The sequence below is a fragment of the Macrotis lagotis genome, chromosome 2 (assembly GCF_037893015.1).
Source record: "Macrotis lagotis isolate mMagLag1 chromosome 2, bilby.v1.9.chrom.fasta, whole genome shotgun sequence".
Taxonomy (NCBI): Eukaryota; Metazoa; Chordata; class Mammalia; order Peramelemorphia; family Peramelidae; genus Macrotis; species Macrotis lagotis.
Window position 1 is genome coordinate 121991143 of NC_133659.1, and position 20715 is coordinate 122011857.

The 20715-nt window shown below is 36.3% G+C and overlaps 1 protein-coding gene across 1 annotated transcript in view; it reads left to right on the forward strand.

Moving 5' to 3' along the window:
• LOC141513148 (transforming growth factor beta-2 proprotein) overlaps positions 1-19064 on the forward strand; it is an 89743-nt gene extending 70679 nt beyond the window's left edge. The window contains exons 3-7 of the mRNA XM_074222688.1: positions 7384-7516; positions 7612-7722; positions 9472-9637; positions 11686-11839; positions 16027-19064. Coding sequence (XP_074078789.1) covers positions 7384-7516; positions 7612-7722; positions 9472-9637; positions 11686-11839; positions 16027-16185 — 723 coding nt within the window. The 3' untranslated portion in view covers positions 16186-19064. The remainder of the gene's footprint in view (positions 1-7383; positions 7517-7611; positions 7723-9471; positions 9638-11685; positions 11840-16026) is intronic.
• Positions 19065-20715: the final 1651 nt, after the last annotated feature.

Here is a 20715-nt window from a genome sequence, read left to right on the forward strand (position 1 = left end):
GATCATTCTGGGCTTTGATGTTTTTTTCATTATTCTTATCAGCCTGTGCCACTTCTTGTAGTCATCTTCAGTTATCTGTTCCTGCTTGTTTTTTTCTACATTCTTTTAAAAAAAAATCTGAATGGGGGTGGCTAGGTGGCACAGTGGATAGAGCACCAGCCCTGGAGTCAGGATTACCTGAGTTCAAATCTGACCTCAGACACTTAATAATTACCTAGCTGTGTGGCCTTGGGCAAGCCACTTAACCCCATTGCCTTGCAAAAACTAAAAAAAAAAATCTGAATTGGTCAGTGAAAATCCCTATTAGCCATGTAAGTTTTATTAGACAATTTTCTTCCTGACTTTTATTTACTCCACTGGAATAATTTGTGTCAGTGCATCCTTACTTCTTTTCTCCCTCCCTTCTTCCCTCTTTCTTTCCTTTTCTCTTCCCTTCCTCTCTTCCTACCTTTTCTTCCTTTTTTACTTGCTTTCTCTCTCTTTCCTTCCTTTTCTCCCCCCCCCCCACTTCTTCTCTTTGTTCTTGAACTGGCTTCCTTCAATGAATCTCAGATTATGGTTTTTACCTATCCTTTTTTTTTTTGCCCTCCTACAGGATTGGCTACATGTCAGTCTCTGTCTAGCAGTTGTATGTCTTATCTGCAGCAAATACTAAGATCTATCCAGCATTTCCTTTCCAACTTCTGGCCGCTTCTTCAGCAATCACCTCCTCCTTATTGATCTAGAGTAGCAGCATTCCTTCCATTTTTCTCTAGGTTGAAATTGTCAGGAAGTTATTTTTTTGTGACTCTTTGAAAAGTAGTTTGTAGGAAGTTAATTAGCAATTATGAAATGCCTCCTATCTGTCTCTGGGCATTCAAAGAAAGACAAAAGTCTCCACAGAGCTCACAGTCTAACAAGGAAGATATGAAAACAATTATTTATAAACAATCTGTAGACAAGATAAATTGGAGATAACACTGGAAAAACTCTAGCATTAAATGGATCAAGAAGATTTTCTCATAGAAAAGGGGGTTTTAACTTAAAGAATCTTTGGATCCACATTTGATGAATTTAACTTAAAATGGCAGAACTATTGTATACAATTCATCATAACATATTAAGGAATAATACATGTTTATATGATTCAGTATACACTCTCAAAAGGTAATATTTGACATAGTAATAACTTACATATCTAGAACCTCCCCCCCATTAAAGTATGTTCTTTTATATAACTCTTTCTTTGGAGGGTCATCTTTTTTTTTATGGGAGCAGATTAGGTGGGGACTGAAATTCTAAGATATATATTACTTCAGACCTCTTAAAGAGTTGCAATTACAAAGGAGCCATTGCAATTACAGGGAAAAATAAAGAGCAAAACAAGATAAGTGCTAGTTCTGTTAAGGCCATTCTATGAAATAACCATCCTCTGTGTTGGATTTTTCAGGCACCCCTCAAGTGACCCAGGTAGTGATCAAGGAGACTACAGTCAAAGGGAATACAGACTTGTATTTGTGCCACAGTGGAATATTTTATCAACAAAGAAAACCACTTATTTCACCCAAACCTCTGGGACTGATCAAGGCCAGGCTTTCTATTACTTGAAAGTGTGTCTGTGTGTCTCTGTGTGTGTGTGTGTATGTGTGTGTGTGTGTGTGCACATATGCATGTATAAAATGGTTGAGTAAAACCTTACTGTAGACCTAAAAAAAAACCCTTATTGTAGACCTAACATTAATTGTATTGCTAAATCACTTTTTTTCTTTAGGATTGTCCTTAAAACAATTGTCAAGATAATTTATACTTCTCTTGTTTTAGTACCAAATACTGACTAGTTTCTGATTTTTTTAGTTCCTGATATCTATATAGTCTTAAATTCATTTTGTAATCTGAATCTTTTGAGCTTCAGTATTCCTGTTGTCTCGGGTGTTGATCATTGCCCTGCTGTTCCAGTTCCTTGCTTATCATTACTTAGCAAAATTTTCTTTTCTCTGTAATTAAGGTGAGCAACTTGGGTATTAAAATGGTTTTTAGAATCTTGAACATAAACCACTCTTTAAGGGAAAAAGTACTCCAAATTAGTTTTTCTGTGTATTTTAGACCAATTCAAACAAGCATTTGTTAAGCTTCTAGCATGTGCAAAATCCTCATCTGGGTGCTGTGCAAACTGAGCCACATTCTTTTGGGTCTGAATCAATCAGTCAGCAAATATTTATTCAGTTCCTAGGAAGTATGTTCAAGGTAATATTTGAGGTCTTATGGAACCTTAGACCAAAAAAGTGAGAAACTTGGTTTCTGCCCCCTAGGAGATTCCAATCTAGTTAGGGAGTTAGGTTAGAACACACAAAACTGTAACTAAGGTATTCTGTGATTAATACCAGATGAGTTGTATTGACCCTTTGATGGCAAAGAAATTCAAGGGAGGAGAGATCACTTTCATATTATGCTAATTGGAGAAGACTTCATGGAAGAAAATAAATTTCACTGGGGACTTCAAAGATGTGGTGGAGATTGATAAAGGGCAAGGGAGGGCATTCTTGAAGGGAATGCAGAGTTTGGGCATATAAGTAAGAAAACTAAAGGTATATTCTAAGACAGAACCTTTATTAGGCTTTTGCTGGTTATAGGCACTGTGCTCAGCTCTGTGAGTACAAATGCAAACAAATAAGATTGTCTTTAACACCAAGGAGCTTGCATTCTAATAGGAGAGACTGAGTAAAAGAAGTCAAGAGAATGAATTGAACTGGGAGTCAATGAGCATGATGAGGGCCTCTCATGAGATGGTGATCTGGGTAAGAAATTCACCATTCAGAAAAGCAGGTCCAAGGGCAGAAATATCTAGGTGAAAGGAGGAGTGATGGCATGGAGATGAAATCTGGAGAGTGAACTGAGATGGAAATGAAGTGAACATAGGAGAGCCTCCCCCCCCCCCCCCCCCCACACACACACCATTAAATGGTGGTAGGAACAAGGGTTTCATCACAAGGAGAATGAATAAATAAATGTATTGTCTGAGTAGGGGGCTCTATTGGAGAGAGAGTGAGATTAGTCAGCTAATAAATGCTTATTAAGTAGTTTTATGTGCCAGTTATTTTTTTTATTTAGGTTTTTGCAAGGCAAACGGGGTTAAGTGGCTTGCCCAAGGCCACACAGCTAGGTAATTATTAAGTGTCTGAGACCAGATTTGAACCCAGGTATTCCTGACTCCAGGGCCGGTACTTTATCCACTGCACCACCTAGCCTCCCTATGTTCCAGTTATTGTGGTGGAGGATGCAAAGAAAGGCAAAAACAGAACCCACAAATGACTAAGGAAGGAGTTGGAGATAATGTGTTGATAACTAGGTGATTCTAAGATATATACAGAGTATATTGGAAAGTCATCTGAGAGAGGACATTAGCAATGGGTGAAAGTTAGTTACTAAAGAAGGTGGGACCATAGTTTCATTTTGTGGTTTGTCAAGTTTGTTCATGTAAATTATCTCATTTGGTGCTCTCATAGGTTTATTTTGTTTTTAATGAGTGTCTCTGTGTGTGTGTGTGTGTGTGTGTGTGTGTGTGTGTGTGTGTGTGTGTGTGTGTATGTGTGTGTGTATGCTTGTGTCTATATATTTCAGAGGGGGATTGTTAGAGAGTCAGCTTAAAAGATGGTGTCTGTCTGTTTTTAACACTCAGAGCAGATCATTTAATGTCTTAATCAACTCCTTAAAACTATCAGTGGCAGAGAAGGTGTTGATCTGCATTAGCAAAGGAAGTTACTCAGCAGAGAACACTCTACACTGTCCGTAATGTAATAAATGAAACATTTATCCTCATTGTGAATGGTAGTAAAGTTGGGGGAAAATCAGTTTTTATTTTTAAGTAGACTGGAAATGTGTTTTCCAAGCTTCTGTATGTATGCAAGTACATGCTTACATATATTAATATACATATGAAGGAAGTAGGAAGAAACCTGCATTTGAAAATAGTGAGGCCCCTCCTGTCTATCCAGGACATTTATTCTTTACAATGAACCCTGGTGGATGGATGGACTAGGTAGTCTTCAAGAAAATCAGAAAGTGGGTCTTCTGACCTTCATCCTGTCAGTTTTAGAGTCAAAGAAACAGCTACTACACCTTTTAAAAAGAAGATAGCATCAGGTCAGTGTCTACCCTTTCTCCCACAAAAGGTCAGATCTGCTCAAAATGATCTAATTTGGCAAGGGAGATAAAGAGAGTTTAAGGAAGACTATGCCTTTGGAGTTAAGATTTCTGAGGTTTGGGCCTCAGATGGGGTGGGTTCCAGGCCAACTCTTAGTCAAAGGGAATCACAAAGTAGTAGGAAGACTGCTTTTTTCTCCCTTTTTTAAAATAAAGTATCTTTCATTCTGTAAGGCAAAGATCAAAGATTTAGGAAATTGGCTTAGGAAACTCAGTTTATTTAGCCTAGAGAAAGCAGGCTAAGGGAGGACTTAGTAACAGCCTTCAAGAATATGAAGGAACATTCTGTGAGAGATGATGAACAACTGTTTCCTGTTTTCTCTGAGGATCAGATAAGAGGGAAAGAGCCTAAACTTCAGGGAGGAGGGAGATTTAGAAAGAACTTCCTGGACATAAGGGTTAAAACATGTAGTGAACTACCTACAAAGGCAGGGTAATCAGCTTTTCCAATTTAGAATTGGGTGGGAGGAATATTTCTGGAATGCATGTAAGCACTGATCTGTCCTAGACAGAGGGGCATGGGGTAGAAAACCTTTCAAGATTACCTCCCCTTTTTGTGATGTAAGGAAACAGCTCTGAAATTGGTGGTCTTTAATAAATTACATGACTTCACCTGTATGATACACATGTGGCTTAGAAAGGACTCTAATGCGTCAGCTAGGTGGCACACTGATTGATTCTTGCTGGTTTCCTGCACAGTCTCCCATCTATCCCAGTAAACAATTTATCAGATTAAAATAACTTTAAGAATATATTCAAGCTAAGAAGCAGAACTTCACTGAGTCAGGAAAACCTGGGTTTAAAATCTGCATCTGATTGTGTGATCCTAGGCACGTCACCTAACCTCTTTAGAAAAAGTAATCCTAAGCCTAGACATTGAAGAACAGATGTTGATCTTCACTACATGGAAGTTCCCTATTTCATTGAAATCACAGACAGGCTGTTAAAAAAATTAAGAAAGACATTCAAAGAAAAGTACCAAAGTATCATGAATTAACACAGAAGTGACACCAGATTTAATAAATTCAGAGCCATGAACTGGGTTTCTGGATATCATTGATGAGGAGAGATTAGGTCAAGGATGGTTTAGCATGAGTTTTTAGAAGTTCAGGAATAGAAATTCCTGAAAATCTTTTCTTCATTGTTTATAATGATGCTACATATCAGTCTGGCAAGTTACATTTATTTGTAGCTGGCTGATGGACCCTGGGTGTCTCAATAGTCCAGATATGTGTTGTCAAGGAACTGTTTATTTTTCTAGTTTTTAAGTAGTGCTTTTCATATTTCCTCTGCTATTGCCTGTGCATAAGGATAGAGATTGAGTTAGGGAATGGGATACAAAAGAAAGGAGAAATGTGATCTTTAATTTTTGAGAAGCTTATCCTCTAGAGAAATCAAATCCTATTTACATGAAATGGGTCCTAAATGGGAATATATTGCAGCTTAAAGAGATTTTAGACATCATCTCCCCCAACCCACTCTTTTGTTTTACACATATTTCTGAAGATCAGGGAGCTCATGAAATCCGATTATGTACATGGTTAGGTAGTAAGTAGAAATGGAACATAATGTCCTGATTTCCTCTCCACATTGTCCTGAAGTGACTTACTAGACCATGTAGTTAACATTCTCAATGACTAGTTAGGCCATGGCTCTTTCCACTCTCCCATATTGGCTCTTGCCACCTATTAAGAAGGGCAAAATCCTGTAGTACCACCCTGGTGCTAGAGATGATGTGAAACTCTGGAAGAAAGGAACTTGGGAGGGTCAGTAGCCAACATCAGGAAGCTTTAGGTCAACCCATTCACATGTGCTGTTTATTACCCACAGGCAGAAAATCAGAAAGCCATTTAAAAAGGCAGATCCTCTTTCAAAAACCTGAGGACATATTTTCCTCTTGTTTGAAATGAATACCTCTTAAAGATGTCTTGCGTAACTAAGTTAGACTTGCCTGGGAGCTCTCATCTACACCCTGCTCCTGATTTCTTCTGCCCTGTGGGTTAGGAGGTATCTTTATAAATCTTAATAAATTCTACTAAGTCCCATTAGGAGTCAGAGGTCCAATGTTATCCTTACCTAGAATGGCATGGTATTCCAAGGAATTTGGGATCGGTGGGATTAAAAGCTAGGGTTACAACTCTGTGTCCTTTATCAGGAAATTTATAACAGGGGATTTCAGAGACAGAAAGAGAACAAAAGGGAATGAGGAAGAAATGAGAAAGACTCAGAGAGAAAAAGATTGTGGGAAGCAGAGGGAGAGAGGACCCATTGTGTTGGTTGGGCCCTACCCTCTGCCCCCACCCCAATTAAATAAATATGGCACCAAAATCTATGGAACAACAAAACTATTAACTTAATAGCACTGACTTTATGATTGAAGTCTTGTAAAGCATGTGTCAGCAGAAATAAAATAATTAATGTCACTTTCTATTACACATTTGGCTGGATGATTCACATCACTTTTTATAATAACAAGCAGCTGAATTCATTGCTCCTTTTCCCCCCATAGCATACAACCTAGCTTTATGGGTTCTTTTTATATGACCATATTATAGAGATAGGTAACAATATGTGGATAATCCCAAGTACCTAAAAGGACATTGATAACCTGGAGATTACCTTTGACCTTGTTTGCATCATAGGAGAACAGTTGAAGGAGCTAGTTATGTTCAACTTGGAGAAAAGAATTTGAGATCCCATGCAGAAATAGGATCAGACTTGTTCTGTTTGGATCCAGAGGGTGGAACCAAGAACAATAGAAAGAGGGGAATACAGACTCGATTACAGGACAAACTTCCTATCAATTAGAATTATAAAGTGAGATAACTTCTTGGAGCATTGGTGGGTTCTCCCTCATTCAATGACTTTAGGGAGAGACTGGAAGACCCTTTGTTGGGTGTAACTCAGGATACATTTCAAGTTTGGATTATTCTAGATGACTGCCAAAGTAATATTTGGGAAGTTACTTAACTTCTCTGGGCTTCATTTATAAAATGGGGATGGGGAGGGATGGCCTGGATGACATTTGAGGCACCTTCCAGTTGTACCTCTATAACATTTTGTTGTTCAGTTCTATGATTCCTGGGAATTTAGATGGTGAACTGAAATCCTGCTCCCATGAGAGAAATCAATATTTTTGGTTAGGTTTTGGTTAATATATATACCAATTCTTTATTTTCTGTCCTATTTTTTCTTTTCTTCCAGATTCTCAAATCCAAAGACTTAGCATCCCCAACCCAGCGCTACATTGATAGCAAGGTTGTTAAGACAAGAGCAGAAGGAGAATGGCTCTCGTTTGATGTCACCGAAGCTGTGCATGAATGGCTGCACCATAAAGGTTACCCACCAGCCCTTTGCTTTCCTTGGTTGATGTTTGGTGACTGAATTATTAAGGGGGGGAAAGAATGACTTCCCTGACTTCATGTTTTCCAGACAGAAACCTGGGATTTAAGATAAGTTTACACTGCCCATGCTGCACTTTTGTACCATCCAATAATTACATCATCCCGAATAAAAGTGAAGAATTAGAAGCAAGATTTGCAGGTAACTTGCTCAAGCTTTTTGTCTTCTGAGGTAGGGATGGTGGTTAGAATTTTGTGTGGGAGAAATCATACTACAGAGGGGAAAATGCATTGTCAAAGAGGGGTAGGAGCAACCATTACTTTCTTGGACACAGATGGGACTGGCTGTGGGCATGGAGGTTTAGGAAGAAAGGGAGGCACTACCAGAAAACACCTAGTTCCCAAACTCCATACCATATAGAAACCAGTCAGTACTTAGTGACCACCTGGCTGAAATGTGGCATATAAAAATATCAAGCAGTCTTATTTATCATTTTTTCTTTGAGTTCAACAAGAAAAATCCTTTCAGACAGTGGTACAACCAGCTCTCTCTTACCTGTACAATCAGAAAGGAGATTCACAGATCATCCCAAAGTATATATTAACTATCAGCTCTAGGTCAGTGGCACAGGTTTGAATTCCAAATTGAATATCAAGGCATTCTGACTATCCTCTTGTCTTTTGTGAGGCTGACAGCAAAGATTGGGCCATGGACATACTTAGGCCTCAAACTCCTTTCATACAGGAGTTTGCAATAAATTATAAAGATGACTTGTGTTAATTTCCCTTCCTCTCTTTGTCCTGATAGGGACATTATCAATAAATTACCCCAAAGTCATAGAGAAGTCAACAACTCATCAATAATTGTGCCTTGGGGGGTGGCTAGGTGGCACAGTGGATAAAGCACTGGCCCTGGAGTCAGGAGTACCTGGGTTCAAATCCGGTCTCAGACACTTAATAATTACCTAGTTGTGTGGCCTTGGGCAAGCCACTTAACCCCATTGCCTTACAAAAACCTAACCCCCCCAAAAAACCAAAACAAAAATAATTGTGCCTTGAATACTAGAACTGCCCTCAACTTCCAAACATGTTCTAAATGATCACTGCAGCAATTCAGGACCAAGATCATGTGTCATGCTTTCTCCAAGGATTATTATCCCTTTATGTACCACCCCAACCAAGCTCCCATGTCCTTTTTGAAAGATCACAGTATGTCCTTGTGATCCTTACTAATGAAAAAATCCCTTCCTTTACTGAAGGCCTTGAGCTTTTTGTCAGTATCATATTTAATCACATATATTGAGATTATACCAGCCATCTCTTGGTTGTACTTCTGGGAGCTCAGGTTTCTGAGCCTTAGAGGGAATCAGGAAAAGTGCTGAGGATGCCATAAAGTTGATGAAAAAGCCTTTTCACCATCTCCCAAAATAGCACTAGTTGAGGGTGACTTCTGTTTTACTTATGCTCTGCTTGCTCAGTGTAAGACTTACTTTGTGTTCTGTTGGAGAGTGCTCCTGGTTTGGTAGCCTGGGGAGGAATGTCATAGGCATGGGTATCCGGGCATGATAGACTGTCATATTTTTGGCCAGGGAAAGACTGACTGAGCTAGGGAGATTACTCTTGGTCTATGGGATAAGGATTCACTCTAAGATTAGTTCTACCTTCAATCTTCACTGCTCATGCCATTGAAATTCCATTTGAGGAGAGACTAATTTAGGAGAAACAAAAAAAACTACCCCAAAGACTTATTTAGAAAATTAGTTGATGACTATGTCCATGACAAGGTCTGTTGCGTGACATCCATCTCAGTGGGTGACAAGCATAGTACCTTGCTACCAATTTTATCATCCTCCCTTACTGTCTGTGACAATGATCAAAGAGATAAAGATGGTTGATTATAATTGATGAAGATAAAAGCTAAATATTTATTACCCAAATGCATTTTTTTAAGGTATTGATGGCTCCTTCAGTGAACTGAAAACTATAAAGTCCACTAGGAAAAAAAACAGTGGGAAGACCCCACATCTCCTGCTAATGTTGTTACCCTCCTACAGACTTGAGTCGCAACAGTCCAGCCGGCGGAAGAAGCGTGCTCTAGATGCTGCCTATTGTTTTAGGTAAACACAGCAAAACAAGAAATCAAACAAAATATTTTCTTCTTTTGCCTTCTGAATGACTTTTTCTCTCTGATGAGCTGAATGTTATTACTGGCTTACTTCTGGGCTACTCTTTAGTCCAAAGAAGAAAGGAATCAAGTCTTTCTTCTTAATAACTCTAAATCAATATCATATTCTCCTTTCTCTTTTGCCTAAAGAGATTGCTAGCAATGCTTTCTGATGTGGAATTCTGCTCTTAAATCCTCTCATAGACTTATCCCTGGCTTTATTCCTATTACCACTATGCAGGCAGCTAGGTGGCAAAGTGGATAGATCACTGGTCTTGGAGTCAGGAAGACCAAATTCAAAGTCAGTTTCAGACCCCTATTATTTGTGTGATCCTGAGCAAGCCACTTAACCTCTCTATGTCTCAGTTTCTTCATCTGCAAAATGGAGATGACAGTAATGATACATATCACCCAGACTTGCTCTAAGCATAAAATTAGATATTGTAAAGCACTTAGCACAGTGCCTTACATATTAATGCTTTTTTTAAAAAAAAAATAGTAGCTCTAGATGTCTCTAGTAACAGAATGAGAGGTAAAAGGGGACTTTAGAAACAGAATCATCTAATTCAATTCTCTTATTTTGCAAATGAGGAACATAGGATCCAGAGAAGTAACTTACCTAAGACCACATATATGTAGTTGGGCTTAGCAAGACTGAGTCCTTCTAAGCTACCTCATAATGCCAGAGCAGAGAACACAGAAAGGGGATGGGGCAAGTGAAAACTAATGTTGCCCTTCAAAATCAATCTAGGAAGTGACAAAGTGACTGTCATCCTAGTCAACAACACAAGAGAAATAGGGATGAGTCCTGAATTTATTGTAACCTATATAAAAGAGGAATATCTTTTTTAGGTTCACTTCCTAGAATTTGTTCACAACCAGCTCTCATTCCTGCCCATTAGAATAAATACTGTGATCCTTGGTCTCTAGAACCATTTCAATTCATTTGATGCTCTGATTACTAAAGATGCCACCTATCCCAGCTGAGACATAGATCATCTTTGTGGCACACAACTATTCTAATATTCTTTGCCCCCAGTATGTGTCACGAGAACAACATTTGCCCTTCATCCTATTCCTGTTTATTGCATAATATATAGACAAATCCTTTCATCTACCAGTCTCAGTTTGCTCTTCTCTAAGACAAGAAGATTGTACTAGATCAGGGTTTCTTAATCTAGGTTCTATAACTTTAAGTTTAAAAACCTATTTTAAGAACTGTATTTCAGTAAATTAGTGTTCTTTGTAATTACATGTATTTAAAAGCATAATTTTGAGAAAGGGTTCTGTAGACTTTATTAGACTTACAAGGTGAGGTCTCTGACGCAAAGTATTCAAGAATCTCTGACCTTTTGGATCTTTGAAGTTAGATACTAAGGCTTCTAAAATCCTTTATATTATATTATATTATATTATATTATATTATATTATATTATATTATATTATATTATTATATTATATTATATTATATAATTATATATTATATATATATTATAGAATCTAGGGGCAGCTGGGTAGTGCAGTGGATAAAGCACTGACCCTGAAGTGAGGAGGACCTGAGTTCAAATCCAGCCTCAGACACTTCATAATTATTAGCTGTGTGACCTTGGGCAAGTCATTTAATCCCCTTGTCTTGCAAAAACCAAAAAAAAAAAAAGATTTATAAAATGTAGTAGAATATAAGCTTCCTTAGGGTCCAAGCTATCTATTTGTATTTATATACCCTGGGACTAGTATAATGTCTGCCTTTGTGCAGAATTGCAGTGAATTTGGTCTTTCCCTGTCTACTCTCTGCTATTGTCTCACAAAGAAACTGAGGATAGGAGTTTGATCATCTTGATAAGGGTTTAGAGCGATCAGGCTTAGGGCTCAAGACATAGAACATAGCAAATCACTGTACTGACCTACTGTGATCATTCTAGATTGAAGCAAAATCCTAGAAGCCTGGATTCTTTTTTTTTTTCATTCTAATACCTCTATCTACTCTTTTTCTCTCAACAGGAATGTACAGGATAACTGTTGCCTGCGTCCACTTTATATTGATTTCAAGAGGGACCTTGGATGGAAATGGATTCATGAACCCAAGGGGTACAATGCTAATTTCTGTGCTGGTGCCTGCCCATATCTATGGAGTTCAGATACTCAGCACAGTAGAGTAAGTACTTCATTGACTTGAACACTTGATTGTAAAGCTATTGCAAAGCTACAGCAGAGGTGGCAAACACTTGACCTGCCAAGGTTGAATATTACCAAGTGTGCCCAACTTGATTAAATTGTGATTGGGAAATATTTAGCAAAATAAATAACATAATAGAACATAGTTAATGTTAATATGTGATTTTCTAAGATAATATATATCTTTTAAGGATCCTTATATGTGGTTTAGTGACCCCCATTTCTATTTGAATTTGACATCATTGTAATATTGTTTAGACGCACATGCTGATGGCATTTCCAAATGATTTCTGATCAGTGTGGCACTAAGTACATTTACTATTCATGGATGGATGCTGGAGGAGTCTGCTACATGGGGAAGAAAAGATGTGAAACTTTGGTAAATTAGAAATCATTATGAGTTCACCTGATCATATTCTGCATTTGGAAAGGTGCATAAGGCTTGTCTTCCCAAATAGTTTCCCAGGCTCACTGAGGGTGAGGACTCTTAGAATTCTCTAATAATTTCTATGTAATAGGTACAATAGTTTCTGAATGAATGAGTGATTGAATGATATGGTGTTAACAGACAAAAAAACAATAAGAGAAAACAGAATTGTTACTTGGAAACTGAGTGGTAACTTGTCCTTATGATAATTTGCTAAAAGTTTTCATTTCTAAATTTCTGCATAGACCAAATTGAAGTGGGGATTTATCAGTTTTCTTGTTACTTGAGTCAAGATAATAACAAATTACATTTGTTTATGATTTAAAGTTTGCAAAGAACTTTATGCAGGATGTTCCAAAAGTCTTTACTTTTAAGCTATCAAGCTTGAAACTTTTAAACTATTAAAGCTTAATAACAATAATAATCATAGTCCCTAAGTGTTTTGAAGCTTTAATAGCTTATGAACTGACTTTATATTTGAGACTATTAGTTATATTTTAAATAGTTTTAAGCTTTAATAGCTTAAAACTGAACTAATACTTTTGAGATTATTATATTTGAATCTATTAATAGTTATATTTAAAATAGTTTTAAACTTTAATAGCTCAAAATTGAACCAAGATTTTGGGAATAGATTATCCTGTTTAAGCCTCAAAGTAAACAAGTGAAGTAGATGCCATAATTATTACTATCTCCATTTTATAAATGAAGCAATTGAGGCTCAGAGAAATTAAATAACTTATTTAGCCATTCAGTTTGTAAACATCATAGATTATATAATTCAAGTCTTTCTAACTAGATGTATAGCATTCTAGCCACTATCAGGACAGATAGTAGAGGAGGGGAGGGCTGGGAATATATATATATATATATATATATATATATATATATATATGTATATATACATATATATATATACATATATATGAAAACTTCTTGATTCTTCATTATACTTTCCTGTGCCTGGCAATAATAATAACAATAATAATAACTAGAATTTATATAGCTCTTTAAAGTTTGCAAAGCAATGAGCCTATGTTATCCCATCTGATCCTTAGAACCAAAGAAATTGTAAATTGGCAAGGCTGATTTAATCCAGTTTTGGTTTTTTAATTCATTTTACAGAAGAGAAAACTGAAGTTCATTGAGTTTAGTTGATTTATTCAAGATTGAATTGTTAGATTGGTCTAGTGCCACATCTCATACTTGCAGCTCCATTCTTATTTTCTTTCTTCTTCTTTATATCATTCATCCTGTCAAGTGCCTGCCAAATTCTGGGATAGCTAGATTAAACAATGCAGTATGGCATCATAGTGATCAGTATTAGTCTTGGAGATGACAAGAATACACCTAAGTTCAGAGCTAGCTTCTGTCACTAGTCAAGTGACTTGAATCCATGTAACCTCTGAATCTTAACTTTGTCTGTGAAATGAGGATCACCCGACTTACAAGATTGTTATGAAGTTCAAAAGGACTCATGCATATTATGTACTTTGCATACTTTAAATGCTATTCAAATACTGTTATCTTTTGCCCCTTATTACTTTTGTAGTTCTTCCTACTTTAGAGATGTTATTATCCTACAGTCCTGAATAGGAAGGTGAATTTGCTGCCAGAAAACACACATAATTTATCCAGAAGTGAAATAGGAGTCTATAGGGTTTCCCTGTGTTTAGAATGATGTCTCTTAGTAATGTCTAAGAGCACACTACATCAGTTCTTGCTGGTATCAGAAATGATTTTAAAATACCTGTATCCATCGGACATCAGACAAACAAGTGTGACTAGCATTCCTTCATCTGTATTCTGAAATCCTGGATTGACATTTGAGGTGATGTAAAGGATATAGTACTTGAGCTGGAATCAAGAAGACTTGAGTTCAAATCCTGCTCAGGCACTTATTGTTTGTGCTCTTATTATCATTATTGTTATTTCAAATAGATTTGACACTCCAAGGTAATTAAGTCTTCAGCCTCAAGAGAGACTCCCATACCTTCCCTCCCCTTGTCTTGGTTCTCTTAGGGCTGATGTGTTACTTCATCAGAGCAGCAGTAACAACAGTTTAGGCAAATCCAAAATGCCAGAGAGACATTGTTCATCTCCTTGATACATATACATAGTATGAGAAATCAGGAGCAGCGCTCGTTTTTTAAGGAGAGAGAAAGAATAAACTGTCACAGTCACAAATGTGCAGTTTGGACAGTTCCCCAAGAAGCTAGGGAAAGTTTAATAAAGTAGCTAGTGTACCTGGGCTGAACAGAACTTCTCAGGCTGGTTAAGATACATAGAATTTTTGAAGAAAAGGCCAGTGAGTGTTTAACTTAATTCATTAATAGTATCCTTGAAAATACATCATTACAATATGTGGGTGAATATAATGGAGCATTAAAAATATAGTATTAAAATATAGAGAAATTGAACCTTCATTGTTTCATGGTTATTTATATAGTCTCCTCTCCCTTTACTTTATTCCTTTCCCTCCTCACAACATGGAAATCTAAATTGATATGATTTTAAAGTAATAAAGAGAAAAGCAAAGAAAACCTAAGCAGTAAGGAACCTTCCTCTTTTTCCCTTGATGCATAGTCATGATATCATTTCATTTCTGAAAAAAATGGTAAATGGAAAGGAAATTTCTCTATGGAACTTGAGTATATTGAAACTAGGAATCAGATCACATGAATCATTTGATAAGAAGTCTTCAGGGAATTTAGAGTTTGGAGATCATCCGTTTCATCCCTTTAATTTTTTGTGAGGTCCAGAGATTTTCAAAGACTAGTCTAATAGACCAGATAATAACAGTGTTGACTTTGGAACTCAGGGCCTAGGATGCTGATTCCAATTTTCAACCATAACATCACACTGCCTTGTCCTAGCAGTGTTCCCACCTTGAAGTAAATAGGCTTGCTCTGTATCCTAAAGTGACTTTAAACTCTTATCATATTAAAACTGTGACAAAGAGGATAATATTATTTATTCATAGACATGACTGTTTATGGTATGTACAGAGAGCATCCTATGCTAGAAAGAGAAGACAATAAAAGCTAGATGTAGCCATTGTCCTACAGAAATTCATAATTTAGGTGGGAATACATAATGTATGAATATGGAAGAAAAATATTGCAATTTTAAAGAAGATTGAGACCTAATAAAAGCTTTTGCATTTTCATTATTTTTAAGTGCTGAGGAACTTTATAGAAAAAGAGTGATTTGGCACAGTGGTTAGAGCATCAGCCCTCGAGTCAGGAGGACCTGAGTTCAAATGTGATCCCAGACACTTAATAATTACCTAGCTGTGTGACCTTGGGCAAGCCACCTGATCCCATTGCCTTAAATAAATAAAAAATTAAAAAAAACGAAAAAGTGTCATCATGGTAAGAAAATCAAGTTCAATGAAGGGAAACTTCTTGAGGAGAGCTTAGAAAATCATTGATTTGAGTGTTCTGCTCATCCTGACCAGTATTATGGAAATGCATTGCTGAGAGGGCCACCAAAAGTGTTGAATGAAAAGTGGTCACTTCACCGTTTACAGATGCAGCCTAATATGACTATAGTTGGAATGGAAAAAGGAAAGCAAAGTGCAAAATTTGGAATTCTCAGTCAAGATCAATGAGATTCTTTAATCAATTCTTTGGATTATTAATAAAACAATTTGTTTAGTTTTCTATGCCATCTACTAATTCCCTTCATTCTTTTCTCTACCCATTCCATTTTCTCACAACCACTTGTTCTCCTTGCAGGTCCTCAGCTTATATAACACCATAAACCCAGAAGCATCGGCATCTCCTTGTTGTGTATCCCAGGATTTAGAGCCTCTCACCATCCTCTACTACGTAGGCAAAACACCCAAGATTGAACAACTTTCCAACATGATTGTCAAATCTTGCAAATGCAGCTAAAAATCCTGGAAAGAGATAATGATGATCACAATAATGATGACAATGATTGAGATAACGATATGCAAACCAAGAAAAAAAAGAGAGAGAGAGAGCCTCAGTTCATCAGTGTTAAAAAAAAAAAAAGAAAAGAAAAGAAAAGAAAAAGCGGTACTAGTATGAATACTTTGGAAGTTTGGTTCTTTGTTTTTTAAAACTGGCATCCGAAGCAAAAAAAAAAAAGTTGAAGGCCTTATCCTACATTTCACCTTCTCTGATAGTGAGATAGACAAGAAGCAAAACCTTTTTTTTAAAGAAAAAATAAACACTGGAAAAATTTGTTTAGTGTTACTATGTGAAAGGAAAAAAACAGGAAAATCCCATTAAGTGGAGTTATTGTATGTACCTGTCCTGTCCCATGCCTCACTTGATTTCTTTGTATTGCTATGCAATAGGCCCCTTTCCCATTTCTTTTAGCTGTAGAGTTAACAGTGCATTATTTATTTGTGTGTAACTATACAATGAACATTTCATGGCCCTTAGAAAGCAAAAACTGGTGGATGAAGAGGAGACCAAATCATTGGCCAGAAACCTAAGGATGAAAGGCTTAGGGAACTTGAACTCTTGACAAGTGGGGGGAGGGGGGAATTTTTTTTTAAAAAAAGGCCACATAGTGGAGTGAAGACTGAAATCAGTGATTACATGACTAAGAAAGTCTGACGAGACAAAAAAAAAGAAAAAGAAAACCCAAACACGTATTTCATATGCCAGATGCCTAAGGAAGCTTCTTGTAAGGATTAAGATACTGAAAAAAGCTCATTAATAAAGGAAATCTTTAGCCTGAAAGATAAGTCTGTAATATTTTTTTTACTATAAGTGGTTCAAATGTCAGTTTAGTAAAACCAATGAAATGTTGAAATGTTTTGACATATACTGGTCTAGTTGTTAGACCTTACTTAATGTGTTGCTGTATAGCTATGCTATGGGATTTTTTCCTTCTTTTTGGTATCTATAACCATACCTATAGTATTACAATAGGTGGGTAGTAAAGCCAGCGTAATTGGAAACATATCTGTAGATCTATATTGTAAACTATTAAAAAAAACCATTAAGTACTTTACGTGTAATGTGTAAATTTTCACCATATTTTTGTGTTTTGTAATGTCAACTCTGATAAGTTTGAATTTAAATTTGGGGCTCTTTTTTTGTTTGTTTGGATCACCCAGAATAATGTGTTTCCCTCTAGCTGGCCAGTATGAGTAGAGTCCCTATATTTTTTACTTGCACTACAAATACGTGTTTATATGATATTTGCTATACATGTGCTTTGTATATTGTTCAGCATTATGACATAAGCTACCTGACTCCACTTGTCTTTTTTTTCTTTTACAAAAAAAGGAATAGATTCAAGTTCATTGGTTTTTCATTCTATATCCATGGATATTGAGACAACATGGCCTGGTGGATAGACTTCTGGCCTTGGAATCAGAAAGATCTGGGTTCAAATCTAGCCTCAATACATTTTTAGCAATATGCCCTACACTAGTCCCTGAATCTCTATATGTTGGAGGCAACTTCCTGTAAGAGCAGTTTCCAGCATTGACTGAAATTACAGAACTTTGTGTCTCCATGGTTACAGCTACAAATTACTGAATAGTTCAGATTTTAAAAAGCCTACCCCCCCCCCACAGTCTTTTAGCAGACTATACATAGAGCTTTAGACAAATAGATATGATCAGGGTGAAATGTTTTTCTTAAGGGGCTTAAGGATCTAACTGAAGTTGATGTCTGAGTAAATAGGTGTCTCTAACTTGATTAAATCAGTTTTTTTATATTCCACTTTTTGTATTGTTTGCATAGAAGGGTAGACAGCTCCTAGGAAATATTGTTGGCTTTATTCAGATTTTGAGTTTTCAGGGGAAAATAAATTTGAAATATACTTTTCCTTTCTTTCTTTTTAATGTTTTAAATACAAATAAAACAGAGATCAGCATAGAAATAGCTAGTTTGATTTATTTTACCAAAGTGAATGGTTATTCCAGATGTTCTTTGTATACTCCAAGAGAAGCTAAATTCTTCTTTATTTCCAAATGGAGCCCTTTGGAGTGAGAGTCATTTGTTTCAAAGGCTTGGATTGCATTGGTTCACATTAGCATAGGTGCCTAGGCCTTTTGTACAAGACACCTGTAGCTACATCTCTAAGTGTCCCAAGCACTGGTCAGTGGTAATGGATTGATAAAGAAACACTGAAATAAAATGTGGGAGGCAATATTATGAAAATGACAGATGTCACAAGGGAAGTCTTTTAATTTTTGTTTCCTCTTATCAACTTCTTTGTCTTTAGGCTTAAAAATGGAGAAATTGCTTGAAAGGTTTGAAAAATAGCAATGCATAGGAATAGGATGCCATGATGATAAACCTATATTTGATGTGTGCTGGTTGCAGCCCAATGCCAGATTTGAGTATTTTTTTCTTTTAATTTTCCTTTTAATTCTATGTAGTGTGCTTTTATTTCTGTAGATATTTTCTCTCCAGATAGGGTGAAGTTTTGTTTTGTTTTGTTTTGTTTTCTTTCCTTGTGGATGCACTGATAATATTTTAAATGCTCTATTTTAAATCTCCAGAATCTTTTCATTTGGGGCTCTTTTAGGCATTTATTTCCCCTTTAGCAAATATGAACATTGGGTGGAGGGAGGGGAACAGGGGAAATCATAGCACCATGGGTGGGTTAAGGCAACATTTTCTGTGTGTTAAGCAGCAATACAATTGTATGGTTGGCATGTTTTTTTAATGGAACATAAAAACAGCTGTTTTGTATTTTGGTGACCGATTACTCTGTATATTATCACATTGTATGACTGTTTTTGTGGTGCTCTAGTGGTAAATAAATTATTTCAATTGTACATGAATGTGGCTTTCCTATGACAGTTTAGAAAACACCTTCTGTATCATGAATCCAAGTCTCAAATGAGAAGACTTTTGAAACTTGATTTTTTAAAAAGGCTGTATGTTTTTGAAATCGAGACTCAGCCAAGAAATGCTACTCAAGGCTTGGCCAAGTGCACCTGCAGTCTTTGGAGTCAGAAGACCTCAGATCAGATCCCAGTTCTGCAATTCAATGTTTCTGTGACCTTGGGCAAGTCCCCTAACCTCTGGGTGTCAATTTCCTCTCTAAAATGAGCATCTGGTTCTACATGTTCTCTAAGGTCCCATCTAGTTCTCAATCTTGTGAATGTATTAATAATAATAATTATAGCTAGGATTTATATAGTACTTTAAAATTCTTGGTGTTGTATTTTTACTCCCATGTTTAGGAAAATATTACTTTGACCTAAACTTCTCAGAAGAAACATTCTTTTCCCTTGTTCACAAAATCCAAACAATTTTTACTGGTAGGAAGGAAAAACAATGATTTATTCCAGAGGAAGGCCTTTGTATAACTATTTTAAGACTGTAGAAGATAGTATTCATTTGTTTCTGAAATGTGTGGGATTCCCCCTATTCCCCTAAAAATGTTCTTGGTCATAAAGTTTGGTTTTCCTATTTAGTGGTAAATCATGTTTCATTCCCCATGTTATGTTTATTTTTTTCCAGAGATTCTCAATGTAATATTTGTAATTCCAGCAGAATGAATACTACACTTAAAAGAAAAAAATTGTGATCAATTTTACTTCCTTGTGCCTGGATCCTCACCTTATCTAATAAAAAAGTATAATAATGCATGTTATATATAGATATATTTATGGCATATGCATATGTAGAGAGCAATTATTCATATATCCATATATATATATTTATATCTGTAGTGTGTATTTAGGTTAAATGAAGATTAACAAAAAGCATGTGTTTAATAATTAACTTGAGTTCAATAATTATATTTCCAGATTAAAAATGAAGAAATAGAGACATGCAGTATGTATGTAAATATGTCTAATATAGCCTAGACATATTATACTGCTTCTCCTTAAAAAAATATATAAGAAAATATAACCTTTGTACAAATGATAAGAGTGGGATTCCTTAGATAATAATGACACTATTATAAATGAGATTCCCGAGGGAAGTATATTAGACATGATGGAAACAGGCAGTAATTCCATCTTTATCTGGTTGGTAGAAGTGTTCAGTAGTTCATTATCATTTCTTATAGGAAGCTATATGTAGAATGCTTTTCAGCATTCTTAATAAAATTCATAAGATAATAGATTCAGAGCCGAAAGGGACCTCAGAGACCATTTGGTCAAACCCACTCATTTTGCAAAGGAACAAACTGAAGCCCAGAGATTTTTAAACGACTAACACAAGCTCATACAGGGAGTCAGTAGTAGAGGTCACATCTGAACCCAAATCCATTCCTCTGTCAACTGCTGGATGATCCATACAGGTTCTTTCCCCATTAGTATTTAGCTCTTCCAAATACTCTAAAGCTATTGTTTTCTTCACCAGTAAGAACTGCTTGGGTTTTATTAACAATGAAAAAGAAGTGTATAGTCCATGTAATTGGTTAGAAGAGATTTAAATTTTCTGCACAGTTGCCAAAGGGATATTTCTAAA